This window comes from Echiichthys vipera (assembly GCF_963691815.1).
Source record: "Echiichthys vipera genome assembly, chromosome: 20".
In the NCBI taxonomy this organism is placed as follows: Eukaryota; Metazoa; Chordata; class Actinopteri; order Perciformes; family Trachinidae; genus Echiichthys; species Echiichthys vipera.
The window spans coordinates 5099023-5119486 of NC_139845.1; the positions used below are offsets into that span (position 1 = coordinate 5099023).

At 43.3% G+C, this 20464-nt stretch overlaps 1 protein-coding gene across 1 annotated transcript in view; it reads right to left on the bottom strand.

The window, feature by feature from the left end:
- The window catches only part of btbd11a (BTB (POZ) domain containing 11a), a 189448-nt gene that overhangs the window by 15445 nt on the left and 153539 nt on the right, over positions 1 to 20464 (bottom strand). Inside the window, exons 3-7 of the mRNA XM_083935417.1 lie at positions 16100 to 16313; positions 9891 to 10043; positions 8101 to 8266; positions 3672 to 3761; positions 1426 to 1527 (exon numbers count right to left, since the gene is read on the bottom strand). Of these exons, the coding sequence (XP_083791543.1) occupies positions 1426 to 1527; positions 3672 to 3761; positions 8101 to 8266; positions 9891 to 10043; positions 16100 to 16313 (725 nt within the window). The remainder of the gene's footprint in view (positions 1 to 1425; positions 1528 to 3671; positions 3762 to 8100; positions 8267 to 9890; positions 10044 to 16099; positions 16314 to 20464) is intronic.

The window sequence follows — 20464 nt, forward strand, 5'->3', positions numbered from 1 at the left end:
ACAAAATGTATTATATATATATATATATATATTTAAAAAAATGAACAAAACACTGAAATTTGGCATCCCTGAGGCTGTGTATCAGGCTGGCTGAGCTCTGCTCTGTTTAGTTTGCCCCCGGAGGTTTCTCCCAGCTGCTGTCGGACCAATCCCTAAATTCAGTTGTGGTGAAAACCAGGGGGCTGCGTGACTCATCTACACATCTGAGGAGCATTCACTATTAACAAACTTAAAGGGGCAGTTCAAAGGGATTTTTTGGAAGTGTGGTTGCATGAGGTACTTCCAGTGTGTCAGTGTGATACTGGAAGGACAACAGGAGCTAAGAAATGTACTATTGTGGTTGACAGGTCAACAGCGTGTTTTAGACAACTGCAAAAAGAATCAATATCAGTTTATGTGTACGCTATATTTGGAATATTGTCACCACTTTACCTTGCCATCAGACAGTCCAGACGGTTTAAATTTCCGCAGCTGCTCTACGCGCCCTTCAAAGCCACCAGACTCCATTGAAAAAAAATGTACCTCACAGAAACACGAGGCATCTGGGCATCGACCGGATAGTTTCTTTGTGTTATTCTGTTTTTCTGTTTTTAGTGTTTTAAAGCAGGGGTGTCAAACTGATCCAGTAAAGGGCCGTGTGGCTGCAGGTTTTCATTCCGACCAATCAAAAACACACCTGGTCCAACAAATCAACTGTGTGAAGACAGTTCAGGTGATTGAGTAAGTCGAGTCAGGTGTGTTCTTGCTTGGTTGGAATGAAAACCTGCAGCCACACGGCCCTTTACTGGATCAGTTTGACACCCCTGTTTTAAAAAGTTAGGAATTAAAAAAACAAAACAACTCACAGCCATGTAGTTTGGACGTAACCAATCGAAGCAGCGGTAGACCAGCAACTGTGTTCGGTGAGGCAAAATGACTGTTTTTGTCAATGGAGTCTGGTGGCTTTGAAGGGAGCAGAGATAACTGATGGCAAGGTAAAGTGGTGAAAATACTCAACACTTAAACACATATTTCTTTTTTTAGGTGGATAAAGCATGTTTAGCTGCTGCCACCCCGTCCACAACAGTACATTTCTTACTTTTCTGCCTGACTACCTTTTACGACCCCACTTCAAAACAATCCGAACCATCGCTTTAATGTGAAGAGTTTGCCTAAAACACAGGAAGGAAGAGGGCCAGTGTCTTGTGTAAGGTTTTTTCTCATTAGTTGTCTGAACAACCTAATTGTTTATGTATCTCTCTTTTGTGGCGAGTCTTTCTTTCCACTCTACCAACCATCCTCAAGTATAACATCCATTATTGTTAGTACTATTATTATTATGTTGCAGCATAATAATAATAATCATCATCATTATATCCTCATTTTGGTGCAAAGGCTCAGGGCAAGGGCCACAGGTTAATGGGTACAGGTCATAAACGTCACTACCTGCACGACAGGCACGTGTCCGTGTAACACGGCGAAAGTGATTGGCGTCCCCTGGCGCGTTTCAGGATAAACTGAGGGGTGCTTGTTTACTGTGCTTGGCACCTGGGAAGTCATAGGTGAAGTTCAGGGAGAGAGATATACAGCCATTAACATTCACAGCTCAGGGCGGGGGATGGTGGTGGGGGGAGGAGGAGGGAGCAGCGAGAAGCAGTATGCAGGAGGAGAAGTGTAAGCAAAGGAGGGCAAGGTGGCAGAGGGAGATTTTCCTCTTGAGTTTCACAGAAAATCTTGAGCCGCTCGACTCTCATTCCTCATCTCAATCCTCAGCCTTTCGAGTCTGTTTGCCCGGGTACGGTTCTCTGACCACACTTTGCACTATCTGCCTAGCTCCATTGTGTTTCATTTCAAAGGAGAATGAAACCAGAGAGAATACACACAACATTGGCAGAGACCACAAACACAGTCAAGACGGCAGGTGCTGACTCATGAACAAAGCGGCGTCGGAGGGAAATCTACGCGGCCGTACGGTCCCGATGTTGTTCTAAAGTGGCTTTATCGCAGAGCAAATTACAGGAATTATATCTAAATGTCGCCTGGAGGAGGGCAGCTTTTTTTTGACAGACGTTTAATGTAATGTCACATTCCATTAGAGATCTGACGCTAAACGACAGAGGGGCTCGTTTTTTGTGTTCACAGTGATGAATTATTAATTACTTTTTAATATAAGACCGTTTCAGCAGGAACATGGACTAAAATATCATCACTGCAGAGAGGTATAACAACAAAACGTGTAAATAGTGTAATTTTCGACCGGTGTTATGCAACGTCATTTGTTTTACTGTACTTTCGGGCTCAGCGGTGTGTGTTTAGGGTTTTGCGGTCACCTGTATACAGTGGGATAATGATTGGAAAGTAATGTCTGGAGCTTGCGATGTTGAAAAATGTCATCACATTAAGGCGTCATAATCCATAGACCTTGTTCTGGACATCTTCAAAAGACTTTGTGGCTTGTGACCCTTTAAAGGTCCCTTATCGTGCTCGTTTTCTGGGTCGTTCTTGTGTTTTTGGGTTTCTACTAGGACATGTTTACACTTTTTCTCATTCTGTCTGTATGAATATACCCGTATCCCCACGCTCCCTTGTAGATCCTGTCTCTTTAAGACCCCCTCCTGAATAAGTCCAGTCTTCTCTTATTGGCCAGTGCTTCCGGGTCTTCTGCATCTGCACTCTCTGCACCATCATTGCAGCCGGGGAATGACTGTAACGGCACTGTACCTGCACTTATCTACCTATATATAGTATAGTTGTGACATAAACGACGTACAGAAGTCATGACGGCTCGTTTAAAGACACAGTTTCAGAATACAGGCTGTCTCTGTAGATTGAGTGTTTTGATATTTTCACATTATTTCTACAGCACCTCAACCTACTTTAGAATTAAAAAGACATAATATCTCACTTTCTACCATATGTGACCTTTAAATATGTATGTATTGTGACACTGGACTCCTATTGGATGGTTCATACAGGTAGCGCTTTGCTTGAGAGTCAACACACGTGCACTGAATTACGAGCACTAAACCAATGGAGCGATCACAATCAACAAGGAAGTCTCTGTGGTGGAGGAGAGTCCATGAAGCATTTCTATTCTTAATTACTGTTATTAACATTAAAGCAGCCACACACACGCACACATACACACACACACACACACACAAACACAAACACACACACACACACACACACACACACACACACACACACACACACACACACACACACACACACACTGTTCTTAGTTCAAAACAAGTGCAATGAAGTGCATGCTTCATGTACAGTCTGTGGGAGCGAGTTACACTAAGTGCACACATTTGTACAACAGTAATGCATTATTGATGCAGTACAAAGCTAACTGTAGCTGAACGTCTACACTGTAAAATGTAATAACTGACTGCACTGAGGGGCTATCAGTGGATTTTTATTTTATGGCAGTTACTGTGCAAATAATCCTCCTTTATTGCTTATCAGTGCACTTTATGTAATAAGCTGCCAGGAGAACAGAGAGCATGCCGACAGCAGGTGAGACAATGAAGACAGAGAAGGAGAGGGGGGGAGCAACACAAAGTGGGTTTTATCGTTTTCACATAACAAATGTAAAGGAACATTTTAGACAAATAAAAACACACACAAAAATGTGGAGTAAATGTGACATTTTGACGTACGGGTGGTGTCTGGTGAACACTGACCTCGCTGTTGATGTCGGCCCCAGCGTCGAGCAGCATCTGAACCATGGCCTCGTCACCGCGGACACAGGCGTACATGAGAGGGGTCATTCCCTGTAGGGGAGGGGAGAGAAGAGGAGGAGGGTTAAAGGGCTCAGGATGGATTGTTGTGCTTTTTGTACAGAGGAAAGGGGATCAACTGAATTTCTTTCAGGGGATTGTTTTCAGCAATCGCAAACTTAATCTGTTTCTGATTTCTTTTGGATTGAAAAAGTACATTAATGCCGTAAAAATTCTGATTTCCAGGGAATTGGTCTCAGTACGAAACAAAGACACAATTGCCCATATTATTATTTAATGCCACTTATAAGGGCGCACTAACACTGTCCATTCGTACCGTGACCAAACAGGTTTTACGGGTACAGCCTAGTTTGTTTGACCAGTGTGAGTGCAACCGTACCGCGCCTACCGGCCACAGCCCGTTTGGGAGAACTGGGCTTTTGTAAGCGCATTTGCACGTGTATGAGCACGAGCTTGCACACGTGTACGAGCACGAGGCCTACGGCGGCTCTGACGTCATTTTATGTGCGCCTGTTCGGACATAGAAAGAAGAAGGAGGGACCATGCGCGGACATTTAAAACAATGGCGGTGAAAGGTTCACGTTGGTGTGATGCGGAGGTGGAGTGTTTACTGCAGATTTGGTCGATGAAAAGATTGAAAAACAGTCGACAAGACGCACAAAAACTCCGTGGTCTACGGAAAGATTTGTAAACAAAGCCATGCATCGCGATGACGTCAATCAATGCGTGTGACGTGTTACGGCGTGATGACGTATAGGCAGCAAGAAGCATTCGCCGAGGCCCAGGTAGTGTGAGTACAAACGGGCCTGGAGGGGGGGGGGACAAGGACCCTAAAGCACGGGGCGCGGTACGGACGGACAGTGGGAGTGCGCCCTTAATACCATTCTAATTGTTTTTAATTTAAACTCCACAAACTACGCCTAACTTTGGAGCGTTATTTTGCGAGCATGACGTGGTTGGTACCAACGGAGGCCTTAGGTCGTCTACTTTCATATGATGCCAATATCTTCACTCATGCTTTAAAAGAAGATCTGGCAGGCGGCCAGTTGATGATCAATGCTATAAAACATGATGCATTGTTATAGGCTGAGATAAAATAGAAATGTAGTTACTTTATGTTCTTACATTAGAAATGACACTTTTTACGTCAACTATGAACGTGAGGAGCGATTACAGCAATCGTAAAAAGACTATCCACTAAACCAAACAAAAGCTGTAAAACTCAGTCACAAAGAGGTCTTTATTTGAGGTTATGAGCAGTAATATGGGATGAATAATTAGGCAGGGTCCTATCAGCTCTGTAACATACTTTAGAGTTATTGATTGGGAGTGCTACAGAGGGATACATTATTCTACAAATGTAGAAGAATAGAAAATAGACTGACAAAGACATGTTCAGACATCACCAATGTATACCCTCAAAGCAATTTCAGTCAAAAACAACTGGACTGGTTGTTTGTCTAGGAAGACGTTTCACCTCTCATCCAAGAGGCTTCATCAGTTCATGTACGCATCTGACCAGGCTGGGACTGGTCCAACTAACTGGTGTGGAGATCCAGGTATTTAACCTCTCACAAGGCCGATGATGTCACTGAAACCCTTTGTGCTCCAAATGCCCACGCCCGTCGTTAGAGTGACAGTCGGTGGTGGGCAGTTGGTTTCGACGTCGTTAGTTCTCTATTGCGTCTGAACGACAGTCGTTGGGGTCACCCGGGCCATGTGTGAACAGTTGTCCTTTGAGGTTAGATTGTTGAATCTCCTGGGAAGGGATGAAAGGGCGGCATTGTAAATTGGAGATAAGTGGTGTGGGCTTTCTCCTTGAGGTGTAATACACCTCAAGGAGAAAGCCCACTCCTTTGATGACAGCAATGTCCAAATCTTGGACAGAGAGGACAGATGGTTTGAAAGAGGAGTAAAAGAAGCCATCTATGTAAAAGTGGAGAAACCATCGCTAAACAGAGGAGGGGGTCTGAGACACCACTTATCTCCAATTTACAATGCCGCCCTTTCATCCCTTCCCAGGAGATTCAACAATCTAACCTCAAAGGACAACTGTTCACACATGGCCCGGGTGACCCCAACGACTGTCGTTCAGACGCAATAGAGAACTAACGACGTCGAAACCAACTGCCCACCACCGACTGTCACTCTAACGACGGGCGTGGGCATTTGGAGCACAAAGGGTTTCAGTGACATCATCGGCCTTGTGAGAGGTTAAATACCTGGATCTCCACACCAGTTAGTTGGACCAGTCCCAGCCTGGTCAGATGCGTACATGAACTGATGAAGCCTCTTGGATGAGAGGTGAAACGTCTTCCTAGACAAACAACCAGTCCAGTTGTTTTTGACTGAAATTGCTTTGAGGATAACGATGACCTGGACGAATGAGAACATTCACAGGCTCACCAATGTATAGTGATTATAGTGATTCGTCTCTATGTGCGATAGACTGGCGTCCTGTCCAGGGTGTACCCCGCCTCACGCCTGATGTCAGCTGGGATCGGCTCCAGCCCCCCGCGACCCCAACCCTGGGATAAGCGGTTGAAGATGAATGAATGAATGAATATCCAATGGTGTGGTGGTTAGCACTGTTGCCTCACAGCGAGAGGGTTCTTGGTTCTGTGTGGAGTTTGCATGTTCGCCCCGTGTCTGCGTGGGTTTTCTCCGGGTTCTCCGGTTTCCTCCCACAGTCCAAAGACGTGCAGGTGTTCGGTTCATTGATGACTCTAAATTGCCCGTAGGTGTGAATGGTTGTCTGTCTCTGTTCGTCTCTATGTGCCCTGCGATAGACTGGCGTCCTGTCCAGGGTGGACCCCGCCTCACGCCCGATGTCAGCTGGGATCGGCTCCAGCCCCCCACGACCCCGACAGGGACAACAGTTGAAGATGAATGAATGTTATCCTGATTGGAGTGTTTTTTTTGAGGATTCAACACCTCATAAAATAAGTGTACTCGCCTGTTAAAGTTGATTCATAATTAACCTCATAACACATTCTTTTGCCATTTCTCTTAACCATACCATGGAAAATGTGGATTTCAGTGCTATTAGCGAAGCCCTTTGGAGACCATTAGCTGATCTATAAGGAGCCAGCTGCTCTTTCTTTAGGTAATGTTCTTTAAATCACACAAGTAACCTAAGTAACCTCAGTGCACGTTCACTGCAGGCTACCGATAAGCCCCGTGTCTAAAGATTATATATTACAACAGTTCCCTCCTCATCAATCAGAGGTATTTTCAGCAGTTTATCCCAGGGTCCAATTTCCCTGACATAATCATAACTGCCTCAAAAATAACCGTGACTTTTTCCGATTAGAGTGACAGCGCAGACGGGGCTGTGAAACTCCGAACATTACATCTCTACATGGCACCATATGCACAGGTCAATCTCTTGAGCCTGACACGCCCACACACATTATGCTCCGAGCCGCAGGGTGAAGCCTCATCTAAGTGTTATATTGCAAAGAGGAAAAATAACAAAAGAACTTTATATCCAAGCCTGTGGCAAGTTCTTGGCATTTATCAGACTATCTATAGAATAGAAGACTGTAAAGAGTGGACAGGCTTTCATAAGAAGCCTCCAATCTGATCTGGACCATTATGTGCAACACAGGCAAATATGATAGATACTGAACTACTTAATCAACAGGATGATAGACAGCCCACCCTAATGATCATCGAGTGTCGTCAGACCGAAACTTTTACTTTGTTGCTCCTGTAACGCCGCCCGGTCCCCTGCACCATTTAGCTGGTTTTACAAGTAAATTAAATGTCTGTATGTCTAGCCTCGTGAGACCATCCTGATTTGCCAAGCGACCGACCCAAGCAGCGTTGGTTTTGAGGTGGATTTAAGTGTGACGAACCGAGAAGTGACTGTTCAGTGTAAACAACATGGCGGCTTCCATGGGTGAGATGAGCGCAGCTATCGAGCAAGCGGCTCGCTAACACGTTTTTCTTTTGCAATATGGACTGGGCACCTGAAATTGTGCCTTTTATCCGTAAATTTGCGTTACACAAACAGCAAATATCCTTAACCGACATAATAACTCTGAAAAGAAGCGATGTAACGTTTGAATATTGTGGCGAATATTAAAGCAAAATATTCAGATTCCGCCCATATCTGTATATTCATACGCGGCATTTGTATTCCCATTAACAACCTTATACACAGACACAAAAGAAACCAACATGTTCTTCTGTAAGTACATTGCATGACTCATAGGGAGCAGCCTGTGCCCAGCATGTGTGTGAACCAGGACGTATTCCCAGGTTATACTTAGAAACCCATTGTGTTTAACTCTCCACTATTCCTGTGTAGGTGTGTGATGTTAATGCTGTTTGATTTACATGTAGGAGTGTGCATTAAATGCCGGACCTGTTCGCTCATGCTGTTAATGCCATCAGGCCCCAGCAGGTTCACCGCCTGCTTGACAAGGTCCGTCCGTCCGCAGTTGAGCATCCTGAAGCCCAGATCCTGCAGGAACTTGGCCTCCGTGGAGGCGGCGTCCAGCTTCCTGGTGGCACAGAAACAGTCCTCGGCTCTGCAGATGGAAACAGCAGATCCATTACCGTGATTGAGTGGGAGATTATCTCAGGAATGGATTTTGTGGATAAACATCTCCACAGCACTCTGAAGGGAACAGAAAACGATGGCTACGTTGCTCTTTTCACAACTTAAAATCCTTAAAATGATAAAAATTAACTGCACTTTCATGAGTTTATTTCAAGTATTGAGCTGTTTGTCATTTTTCTGTGCTGGTTCTTAGCTTTTCTCCAGGTAAGGCTTTCGCTGTGACTCATTAGAACTAATTCGCGTTTCCACGCAAAGCCTCTTAATCCAAGCATCTGTCACAGCGTCGTTTCTACGGGGGTCACAGGGGAACCGTGTCATGATGTTTGTCAAATGTTAAACGGCAATTATACCTGACATCTGCAAATGCTGATTGGCAGTTCGCACCTCTCATTGTTTTCTATTTATTATTTTCCTCAAGTTTTTGAGATGCGATAGGACTTCTGACGCAACATCGCTGACTGAGCTGCAACGTGACAACCGCGTGGCTGCTGCGGAGTGTTTGTGAAGGAGGGAAGAGAAACGGGAGACAGAAAACATGCAGAGGGAAGATTTATCCCCAAGTCACAGAGGCAGCAGGCTGGTTGCTGCTGGCCGTGAAAGAGGGAGGAAGAAAAGAAAGAAGAGAGGGGGCCACAGAAATATATCATTCAACAAGTTTACGAGATCATTTGTCTTCATTAGTGTGTAGAAATGCAGGTGCACAACCCCTAATTAAGGAGGCAAGTGAGGTAAGTTAACAGGTGAATGCAATCAACAATCACTGTGACTTTACCCAGAATGTCAAACATGAAACTCTTTCACCTGAAGTCCATTAACCACACGTTTCAAGTAATAATATATTACAAATCTAGAATTACCGCCTTGCCGCTTACACCCATGACTGTCGAGACTCACATAATACATGAAGTGGAGACTTTGGAGGATTTTAATGAAAGGTATTAAGAGTATTTTTGGGCGAAACCTTGATGCTCAGCAGCACAGAAGATCTATAGAGTCAGCACAGTTTTACCGATTCAGCATCTGCTCTTCTGTCCCTGAGTCACGGCGTCGAATAATGGACAGAAACGTTATGATGTCACAGTGAAGGTGACCTTTTGGAGCCAAAATGTCATCACTTCATCACTTCATCTCTGAGTCCAAGTGGACGTTTGTGCCAGATTTGAAACGCATCTTTCAGGCTCCAGGCATAAAAACTATGGTAATGTCTGTGGACCTCGAGTAACCCATTGTTCATAAAACAGATCAAACGCCTCACAAAGTATAAACAACACTCAGACAAGGGACGTGGCTCGCATGTTATAATTAGTTCCAGTCCAACAGAAGGCTTTATAGACTTATAGGAACACACTTTTTTCGAGGATAATTTATTGAGGATTTGAATCGATGTGTACAAAGCCGGAGCTTTGGTATCCCCGAAGAGATTTTATGAGTTGAGCTCCCGGGCTTATGTGCGAAAGTTTATGATGATTAAGCACTTCCAGACGAAAGACGAAAGACTCCTTCACTCACTGAGGTTTAACTAAACCAGTGACATTACTTCCACCCTCATGAGCAGCTTGCTCGTTGCGTTTTCATACGCATCACGGCCTTACTTTATTTGTCGCGGTTCGCAGTCCACGCCGGGGAGCAGCAGCCGGGCGGCCTGCCTCACGTCATCGCTGTCAACGGAGAAGCTTCGTCGATGCTCAGTGTGGGCGACCGCCACCCGGATCCACTCCATCAGAGGGGGCAGTACCAGGAACGGCCTGCAGGGGAAAAACAAAGGTTGGTTTGGCTCACATCAAATGTACAAATCAGTCCTCATTTTTTGCATTAATGAGGATTTTTATATTAGATATCTTTCGTATGAGGCTATAATATCCGAGAATATTCAAGTTTTTTCTCTTAAATTTGTAAATTTTGTCAATTTACAACTTTAATCTTGGAAATTGGAGCTTTTTTCTCGGACTATTACCCAAGAAAAACAGATCTAGAGAGAGCTATAGAGGAGAAAAGAGTCCACTCAGTTACATTCACAAATGAAGATTTGCAGAATGTCACAGGTCATATCAATACGACGTATCATGATTAATGTGACCTTTGTACGCCAGAATCAATAACTACCACCTAATCCTTTAAAACACATTGCTGCTCTAATCACCTTTCAAAATAAAATCCCTTAATAGAGACTCCGGTCCAACACTGATAGCACACAGACTTTCTAATTGAAGATGCCCCCACAGATGACTGAAAAGGCAGATACACCAAATCCATATTCATAATTTATATCTCAGATAGTCCGGAACAGAAAGAGATTTAGATGCTGCAACCTCCCTAAACGCTGTTATTACCTTCTTTAATCAAAATCAGTAATGGGTCTGGCATGGCTGACACGGTCATATTTCATCATTTATTTCCAGGGTTAGTGTGTGTGCGTGTGTGTGTGTGTGTGTGTGTGTGTGTGTGTGTGATCACATAACCTGTAAATCACCTAATCTCTCTTTTGTTGTTCTGTCTGTTATTTATCTCTCCCTCCGCAGTGCAACAGCAGCAGCAAAATCCAGGTCAGTCGTCCGTCGGAACTGAACCTCTTTACATCACTCTTCAAGCAAAATGAGCTTTTGTCTTTGAGAACAAAAAGATTTACTAATATAATTGAATTTCTTTATACATGTACGGCTTCCTAACTTCTTAAAAAACAAACAAACACACACAGTTGTTTCCTTTCTTGCTGAGTTATAAAAGTAGATTGATTGCCCTTGAAACTGAACTCACCCAAGGCTAATAAAAGGAGGCTGGGTCACACAAAAAGTGAGCTTTGGGGTATGACATATGCCCAATGCTGAAAGTGTATTTATAAATGTATAAAAAGTAAAAAAAAAAACTAATAAGGCGGATTATAAGGCGCACAGTCGGCTTTTGAGAAATTTGAAGGTTTTTAGGTGCAACTTAGAGTGCGGGAAATACGGTATTATTTTGCTCAATCGGGTTTTACAATGTGTCTATTTCTTCTTCTTCTATAGACTATTTATTATATTCTACTACTTTTATGAAACACCAGAAGAAATGAAATGACCAATATCAGGAGAGAATATTTTGCTCATATTGCAGAGCCCTATGCTTTCATTTATATCTGATCATTTTACTTATTGTATATTCATTAATTATAATATTTATTTCATGTATCAAACCCCATGTAGTGGAATAACTGTGTCAGCAGCTGCGTTCTTGTTTCATCCCGCATCATCATAAAACATATTCTGTATCGCAAAACTTGATTGTTTTCCTGGACTTGATGAAGTCCATAGATCTGAATTATCACCACGAGTCCATCCGCTTGGCAGCGTGCCTTCAGTAAATTATCCTCATTCATAATAATTATCCTCTCAGGGTCATAAAGCTCTCGTTCCTCTACTCCGTAGAAGAGAGCTAATGACTGCACAATATGTAAAATATACTGGAGGGTGCGCCTTCAAAGCAGGTCGTTGGTAAATATGAAAAATCCCTTTGGCGTCTCATTCAACAGATATCACTTGATATCATTCCCATTTGGATTTAGCCAAAATGACTTTGATCTTTGAATTAACTCATCTATCTGGGATGGTATTCAGGATGCAACACGCACTCATTCTACAAGAAACATTAATTACAGTATAGTAAGGATAAATAATGAAAGCCTTTAAAAGCTGTAAAAAGCTTAATTTCATGTTATAGTCAGTTAATTTATATAATGAATCCATCAGTAAAGTTCCCCGTGGAGCTTTATTCCTTCATGACCCTCTGGCATCCATTCATTTCTGAAAAAACAGACTCAAACAGAAGCAGAGAGGAGAGAAACCATTTGGGATGGGTATGTTTACCCTTGATGCAGCTGCCCTGTCCGCCTGTAATTTAGCTGTTTAATCAACACAGCAGCTTTTAGATATTGACACACTGTGTTTGACTTGTCCACATCTGTTTCTGATGCTATCCTTGCTTTTTTTCTCTCTCTCTCCGCAGCAGTTGGCTGACTAATGTGAGATCTCCTCCCTTTTCTCAGTGCTTGTGCTCTGACTGATGTTTGCTTCCCCTTAAAGACATATCTACCGTTCTGCGTTTGCAAAAGAGGCCCTGGCCCTGGAATGAAAACAGTGAGGGTTATGTTATCCATCGGTACAGACAGCGGGCCCGCAGCGACAACCAACACCCAGAGCTGACAGTGTACGGATTCCTCCTTTGGAGCAAATGTCTGGACCAGAAATACCACAAGCCGTAATCTGCTGCAGCTGTTACTATTTTAAATTCCTCTACTTTGTCACCTTTTTCGAACTTTAAAGAAGGGGCGACGAACCACTTTCCATCTACGTAGACGTCAGGTTTAAAGGTGGAGGAGTCATTTCACCCTACACAAGCTGAAGCTTCACAAAACAACATGGAAAGATCATTTTATCCCATTTAATCTCCCTCCTGTCTCATCCCGCTGTGTTATGCAGGTCCTCCCTACTTGTCTTCAACCTTTCAGCAGAATGCTAAATAGAGAATTTTCTCTCCGGGGACCCGAGAGCTTGCTGACATGTCACTCCGCCTGTCGCTCCTTATGCTCCCAAGGGTCGTCAGGACAGAGTTTTATCTCTTCAGAGTGGAGGAAAGATGTTGGAAAATCTGTCCATCCGTCCGTCCAAGTGAAGTCCCTCTGGTTCCCGTCAATCTGCTCCATGCCTAGGGGAGTGTCAGCGCTGACCAGCCCACGCAACATGTTACATCGGGAAAGCTTATGGGGTGAAAAACTTGTGCGATAAAGTAGGGATGCCTGTACTAACCTTTTAGAACAGTTGATATTATTCTACTGACAGAGGCAGTTGGGTTGAAGGGATACGTGTCTACCTATCAAGACGGAGAGCTCTTCCAGTGTGTAAAGTGTGCCAGAAGTGGTTGGTGACGGACGTTTTGGGAGATTGGATTTTAACTCATGCAAACATTTCTCATTGATAAAAAAAAAGTCATCCTGCCGCTTGATTTAAAGCTTGATGAGTGGAGACGTCCGCTAAGTGTCTGCTGGGGTCTGTGCCATTTAAGAGCCTTCTCAAAATGCAGCCAAGAAAACGCTGCTTTCTGTTGCCTAAACTGATCCTTTGTGTGCAGGTAGGATCTTTAAGAGCCCTGACACACACCAACAGACGTCCATTTGTCAATGTCGGGCCCTCTGTGAGCATCCGTCATCCTAGTATTTGCGGTGTGTCCCGCATTGTTGGCACTAGTCCCTTTTTCAGTCCGATCCAGGATGTTTGATCAACGTCGATAAGAGAAACTAACTGGCTAACCGGCGTCTTGAATCCGTCCTGTCGCTCTTCTGGTTTCCCTTTTTGATTGATGAATACAGACTCACGCTGCCTGCTGGTATGGAGTTAATTCTACGTGCTAATTGCCTGTAGGCTGTAGTGTTTGCGGTGTGTTTAAGTGAAACATTTTCCAAGACACAGGCGACGTGAGGTGACACAACAGTCAGCCTTTCTTTGTCACGAGTTCTTAGAAGTCAGCTTGCTGTGTCTGGGCCCTAACAGAGTTAAGGTGGTCATTGACAACTGGTAGAGCGCAGAAATATCCCCCTGTTTGGGTGGTCACGCAAATCAGGTAAATCGCTTGAAATATTGCGAATAAAAAGCCACTTCAGTGTCAATAATGGGAGCCAGACGTGCTGCAAAATCCAGCGTGTTACAGCCGTGGCCCTGCCCCCCAGAAGAACTCTCTGTCGGTCTGTTTCTCTCTGTTTATGTTTGTGTCTTGGCTCGCTCATCTGCTCCTCGTGCACATCTGTCTGCAATCAGCCCATCACATAACATCCCAGTCTGCTCACCTGCCTCTCATCAGCTCATCAACCCAGCCGGCTCTTCAACCATTCTTTGCCAAATTGTTGATTCGACCGCAGTAGTAGTTACGCTTCAGGGCCAACTTAGTTATTTCTGTAGTAGATTAATTATCTTTGTGTGTCTAACCTAGCCTTCATGGCTACCCCTGCCTGCCACGCTTCCCCCTCATTCCACACTCACGCCAGCCTTGTCCTCCATTATCTCCACTGCCTCCCTGCTGCCACCTGATTCCCATCCCTGCCCAGATCCTGTTCTAAAATAAAAACCACCCCGGCTCTGTCCGTGTCCTGCATTTGTTGTTGTTGTTGTTGTTAGTAACCTGAATACATTAATCGCAGGGCGTTACAGTTGTCTGTCAAGTTCTGGAGTGAATTATCACCAATCACACTCACAGCTGAGCTTCCTGGAACATAAACCACTTTGATTTACACCTTGTTGGCTGTTTGAAGGCGACTTTCTGGTGATAAACCTCAGTTGTAGCACTACACAGAGGTTCATTGAGACTTACAATGATGTAATGAGGTCGTTGCTTCAGGTTCCTATGTGGCATGGTGCCAGTCAACAGTTAGTGTCCTCTGGTGTCCCTACATGTGAGTGACTTTTAAGGTATTTAATGTGCAGTCTTTAGAGTCTGAGAACAGCAACAGTCAGTGTGTTTACATGCAGTTTAAAAAGGGCATACACCTGTTTGTCAAACGCCATGTAAACACTGACCCCAGGTAATATTGGAGTTATCATATCGGGGTTAAGAGACCTCCTTAAACTCCTTCAGTACCCCGATTATTCGTGTTTGTAAACAGCGCTCCCGGGTTATGATAGAGTTATGTGTCTGTGCATCGGTTATTACTGCCCCTCCCCACTCTGCCGCGGTGGTTTCTGACCGGTAATAGAATAAATCAGGAAGCAAAGTCATCAAAACAACGTGAAAAAAACACAAGCTTTACCTTTAAACCGAGGGAGGAAGTAACATCACTACCAAGAAGTCACGTTTCTGTCATAATTCTGTCCAAAAGTCGCCCCCCCCACTCATGTAAATGGGGGGAACTTCATAATCAGATAATTCCCTTAACCGGGGAAAGAGCATTTTCGGGTTACTGCTGTGCAAATAAACGCACTGATAGAGGCTTTAAGCAGCCTTAGGACGAGCTTTCAGGGCTTAGAAAACACTGGCAGGATCAAATCTTGTCAGTTTAGATTGGTTGTCTGTCTACTTTGTCATCTTTGTGCTGTGGACTCTCTTTTGAATCTGAAATAAAGTTTGAAGAATGTTACTGACTTTACTTTAAGTGGATGTAAAGGCCTGAATACACTACGAGTTTTGCGTGTCTGTGTGGGTTCACCGTCTAATGCTGAAGAGGAAACTCGGGACACAGCTTTTGTCTCCACCTACTGAGCTTTAACTCAAGGAATGAAATGATGAAACTAGTAGAATCGTATCCTACTTCCCCCCGGGCTGTTCCCCTGATCTTAACCAGCTTTCACAATGCAACGATCACTTGTGTTGTGGATGTTATTATCAGCGGTGTTGGTCGCTGGTGGGGACACACATACCTCACACATAGCTAAATGTAAATGCCAAGTAAAAGTTGTTTCAGGGCGCACTCACACTGTCGGACATAGAAAATAGAAGGACGAACCATGCGCGGACATTTATCAACAACAACAATGGTGGCGAAAGGTTCACGTTGGTGTGATGCGGAGGTGGAGTGTACCCTAAAGCCCGGGGCGCGGTGCAGAAGGACAGTGTGAGTGCGCCCTTACTTCTACATTCCTGTATTTATTCTGTTCATCTGTAGCGTAGGGTTATACGAGGCCATTTGATGATACAGGTATGCATTACCCCTAGGAGCTGTATGTGAGAACGCAAAGGTCCAAACTAGCTGGACCAGATATTAAATAATCTCCTGTTGTGAACGGGCAACTTTGCTCATATAAAAGAATGAAAGCAGCATCACCATCTCTACTGCTGGACTCACCTCTCGGTCTGTAAGGTGACTTTGGAGGGCTCAACGTTGGGGTTCTCCCACTCCATCTGTGGGCAGTGCATGAAGTAACACAGGGTGTAGAGGGCCTCGGGCTCCCAGTGCACCGTGGTGTTGGTGGTGGTCTTCTGGTGGACCGGAGTCCCATTGCTGGGGTTCTTGATGTGCAGGGGCTGGAGGTGGTGCATGGCCCGGGATACCAGATCACCTGGAGAATATTTTTAATACGTCAGAACGGTGCAAGGATGTGACCGACATATTGTGATAAAGATCCAGAGACTATATAAAAAAAGTGACAGACATTCGTAACATTGCGTAGTAGAGAAAAGATTTGATCATGATAACAAAGTCCTACGCATTACTCTCAGCACAAATTCATTTACTTCAACACTCCTTTGTTATGCGAATACTCGCAGCACTTCTGTGATGAAGGAGCGACTCCCTCCTTCACACACCCTCTGATTCCCTGTGTATTTAGTCATACAAGTGCCCACACAATTCCTTGCTGAGTGGGAAATTGCTGCCTTGAAATAAAGTCTTATGCACATTGTGCTTTTCTCAGAAAATTACTTAGGAGTTTGAGCTCTCATGCTGTCTCCATTTTACCTTCTGCTCTATTTTCTTCTTACCTGACCATCGAGGGAGTCATGGGGAAACTACAATGTAGTGATAGTGTGCGTGTGCAAAATGTTAAATTAATCTGAAGAGAATTTTAAAATGTTGTAATCTTCCTGTCATTACAAATATGAACGTAGGTTGGAATATGACGGACTTTTGCATTATAGGGATGGTTCAGAATTTATGAAGACGGGTGGTCCCTGCAATGTTACTAAAGGTTCATTTCAGCTTATTATTATCATTTATATTTTGACCATAGGAACGTGGTAACCCTCTGAATCTTGGCCCACATCTTGTTTTTTTATTAGATTGATACCGCTCTCATATCTGGAGCGATGAAAAGATTAGCTTAGCTTAGCTTAGCACAAAAACTGGAAATGGGGAAATTACTAGCCAGGGTCTGTCCCAAGAGAACAAAATTCACCTTCAAACACATTTAAAGCCCACATTTTATCTTGTTTGTCCTTAAAAAAAAAAGGTAATTTAGCATTTTACAGGGAGGTTATGTGCTAGCTGCCCATGTTTTCAGTCTTGGTGCTAAGCTAAGCTAACTAGCTGCTAGATGTGGCTTTACATTTAACGGACAGATACGAGAGATATCATCCAACTGTCGACCAAAAGGGGTATGAAAAGTAGAAGAAATAAAAACTGCAAAAATAAGATCACATTTACTGCAGCAGCATTAGCTTGGAACAATACAATTACAAATTTTCACACTATTTAAAGAAATATGGCAATTAAAGGAATGGCACAATATTTTGGTGGATGTATAACCCCTGTGAAATAGCAAATTGTCAGTTTTTTAATGGCAAACAAGACAAAATGTGAGCTTTAGGTGCTAGCAGTTGGATTCTGTCTTTGTGCTAAGCTAGGCTAAGCCATCCCTCTCCAGTTTAACACATAATGGAGAGATATCTTATCAAAACATTAGAGATGGGGACCAAGATTCAGAGGGCTGTGCTCCCAGGTGTTATCAAAATGATTAAAATATATATATAATAATAAGATCCAAACTGCAATAAGATTGAACACATTGAAGTCACGTTACAGGGCCAAAAATATTTTCACACAGGTTTTGATTATGGGTTGTGTGAAGGTTGGGATTACACAGAGAATGAATGTCCTCTTAAGTGGTAAGATATAAGTGTGTTTTTGAGGGGGGCATTACTCCAAAATGTTGTTCAATAAAGTCTAACATTAGTTTATTCATGATGGAGACATCTTGTAATACTGAGGACCCATGAATAAAAATAAAAAACACTCATAACTGAACATAGTTCTGTAAAAACACAACCCACAGAGATTAAATCAACCTTTACTCAAGGCAGAGTTGAAAACATCTCCTGCTATTTCCCTTTATAATTGTTTTCTGTATGAACATATTTCAAGCCACGTCTGTAAACGCAGCAGGAGCAGGGACCAAATGAATGAGACGTTTAACAACTGAAATAGTAGAAAACGAGGAGGAGGAGGCATGAATTTCAAACCTGTGTACCACAGAGGCAGATATTCAGAGAGTCATAACATCTCTGATTTAGGCACTTCACAGCGGTTTATCGATGAGGTCGTTAGTGATGCGTTTAAGAAGAACGATACTGCTCTGAGAGGGAAAGTACTGCAGCGTGAACCTGCAGGGTCGATTCCTCAGGAAGATAAATTCCCCCCATTGATCTAATTATTTACTGGTTTATTGGAACGCTGGAGGTTCAAGCTTACTCCCAAATAATACTACGCGACAGAACGCTCGATATAGTTTTAGAAAAGTCACGCATAGGACATTACCTTCTAAATAACTTCAGTAATACAGATGTAGTGAGTTGGTTGCATGGGCTTTTTCCTATCACAGATTATTATAGATTATAGATTCCTGCAGAGTCGTGTAATGTGTGTATGTTTCGTTATGTTTAGCTGTAATTCTGTAACTATTCATGAAATGTATTTTGTGTCATGTGATGTAATGTCTACTGTTTGACTACTGTGTTTGATGTGATTGTGTAAATTGTATTGTCACTACATAAACTGCAGGACCCCAGGAAGAATAGCCCCTAGCTTATAAACTCATTCATCTTCAACTGCTTGTCCCTGTCGGGGTTGCTTGTCCCTGTCTCTATCGCAGGGCACATAGAGACGAACAGAGACAGACAACCATTCACACCTACGGGCAATTTTAGAGTCATCAATTAAACCAACCAACAAACAAACAAACTGCATACATGGGTTATATGTGAATACAACAATTAGGGCTGCCGCAATCAGTCCACATAAATGAGAAATGACTATATTTGGAATATACTTGTCGCTTTACGCTGTTTTCAGACAGGTGTTTCAGTTTACAATGAGGGAAATAAAGCTGCTCCATGCATGTCAAAGCCACCAGACTCCATTCACCAAAACAGTACTTTTACCTAACAGACTGGAGTTGCTGGTCTGCTGCTGCCCTGATCAGTTAGTTTGTGTTATACGAACACGATAACTTCATTGTCCACAATGTGAACATTTGCCTTTCACAGGCAAACAAAAATAGACAGCACGTTAAAAACACGATATACACACACACAAAGACCAGTTTGGACACATCATTTCATATTGAAAGACATGAATAAATAACTAAAAATGTTAGAAACTGATTTTTATTGTTTTGTTTTGTCTGGGCTCTTCTGACTGGTTTGAAAAGGATGAATCACCTACACTTGTGCACATAATCAGAGTTTGGCAACATTTGAATCCAAAACTGAAGACAGTTGGTGATCAAACCACATCCACACGGTCCTGATGAAGCAGATTAGTTGAGCTTTTGAGTTTTACTGAACAAATAATATCTAAGTTTGTTTCAATACTTGTTGCTTAGTTAGTCATGAACATCTAATCTCATAGAGAAATGAAACTGAGATTTTAGGGGCTTTAAAAGACAAAACACGATCGAGAACTTCTTATTATATAGACATCTTTTAGAAACTTTAGATTAAACTTACTTTAACATACTTACCTATACCTATACGCATATAAAAATGCACTTTTCATAACAGCTAATATGTTTAGTTCATTCATCAAAAGCATCAACTGTTTAAGTCATTCATCCACAAAACACACAAACTCTTTCCAGCTTCACAATGTGAGATTTAATGACTCTCTCAGTCCAACAGAATATAATATGATATAACACCTAAACTGGCTACACGGTGGTGTAGTGGTTAGCACTGTCGCCTCACAGTGAGAAGGGTCCAGGTTCGCATCTGGGCTGGGTCCTTTCTGTGTGGAGTTTGCATGTTCTCCCCGTGTCTGCATAGGTTTTCTCCGGGTTCTCCGGTTTCCTCCCACAGTCCAAAGACGTGCAGGTGTTCGGTTCATTGATGACTCTAAATCACCCGTAGGTGTGAATGGTTGTCTGTCCCTGTTTGTCTCTATGTGCCCTGTGATAGACTGGCGTCCTGTCCAGGGTGGACCCCGCCTCACGCCCGATGTCAGCTGGGATTGGCTCCAGCCCCCCGCGACCCGACAGGGACAAGCGGTTGAAGATGAATATAACACCTAAACTGCTTATTAGACAAAAAAAGCTCGTAGACTCTGTTTGCTATGCTTGTTTAGTCCGTGGCGTTTCGCTCCAAACATCAATTAGGCTGAAATATTCAGCACAGAAAACCTTTCCACTCCAGGTGCTCAGGACTGCCTGTGCTGTTCGGAGTGAGTTTACACAGCGTGCTACTGGCCTGAATAATAAGAGGAGTTGAGATAAGATAAAGG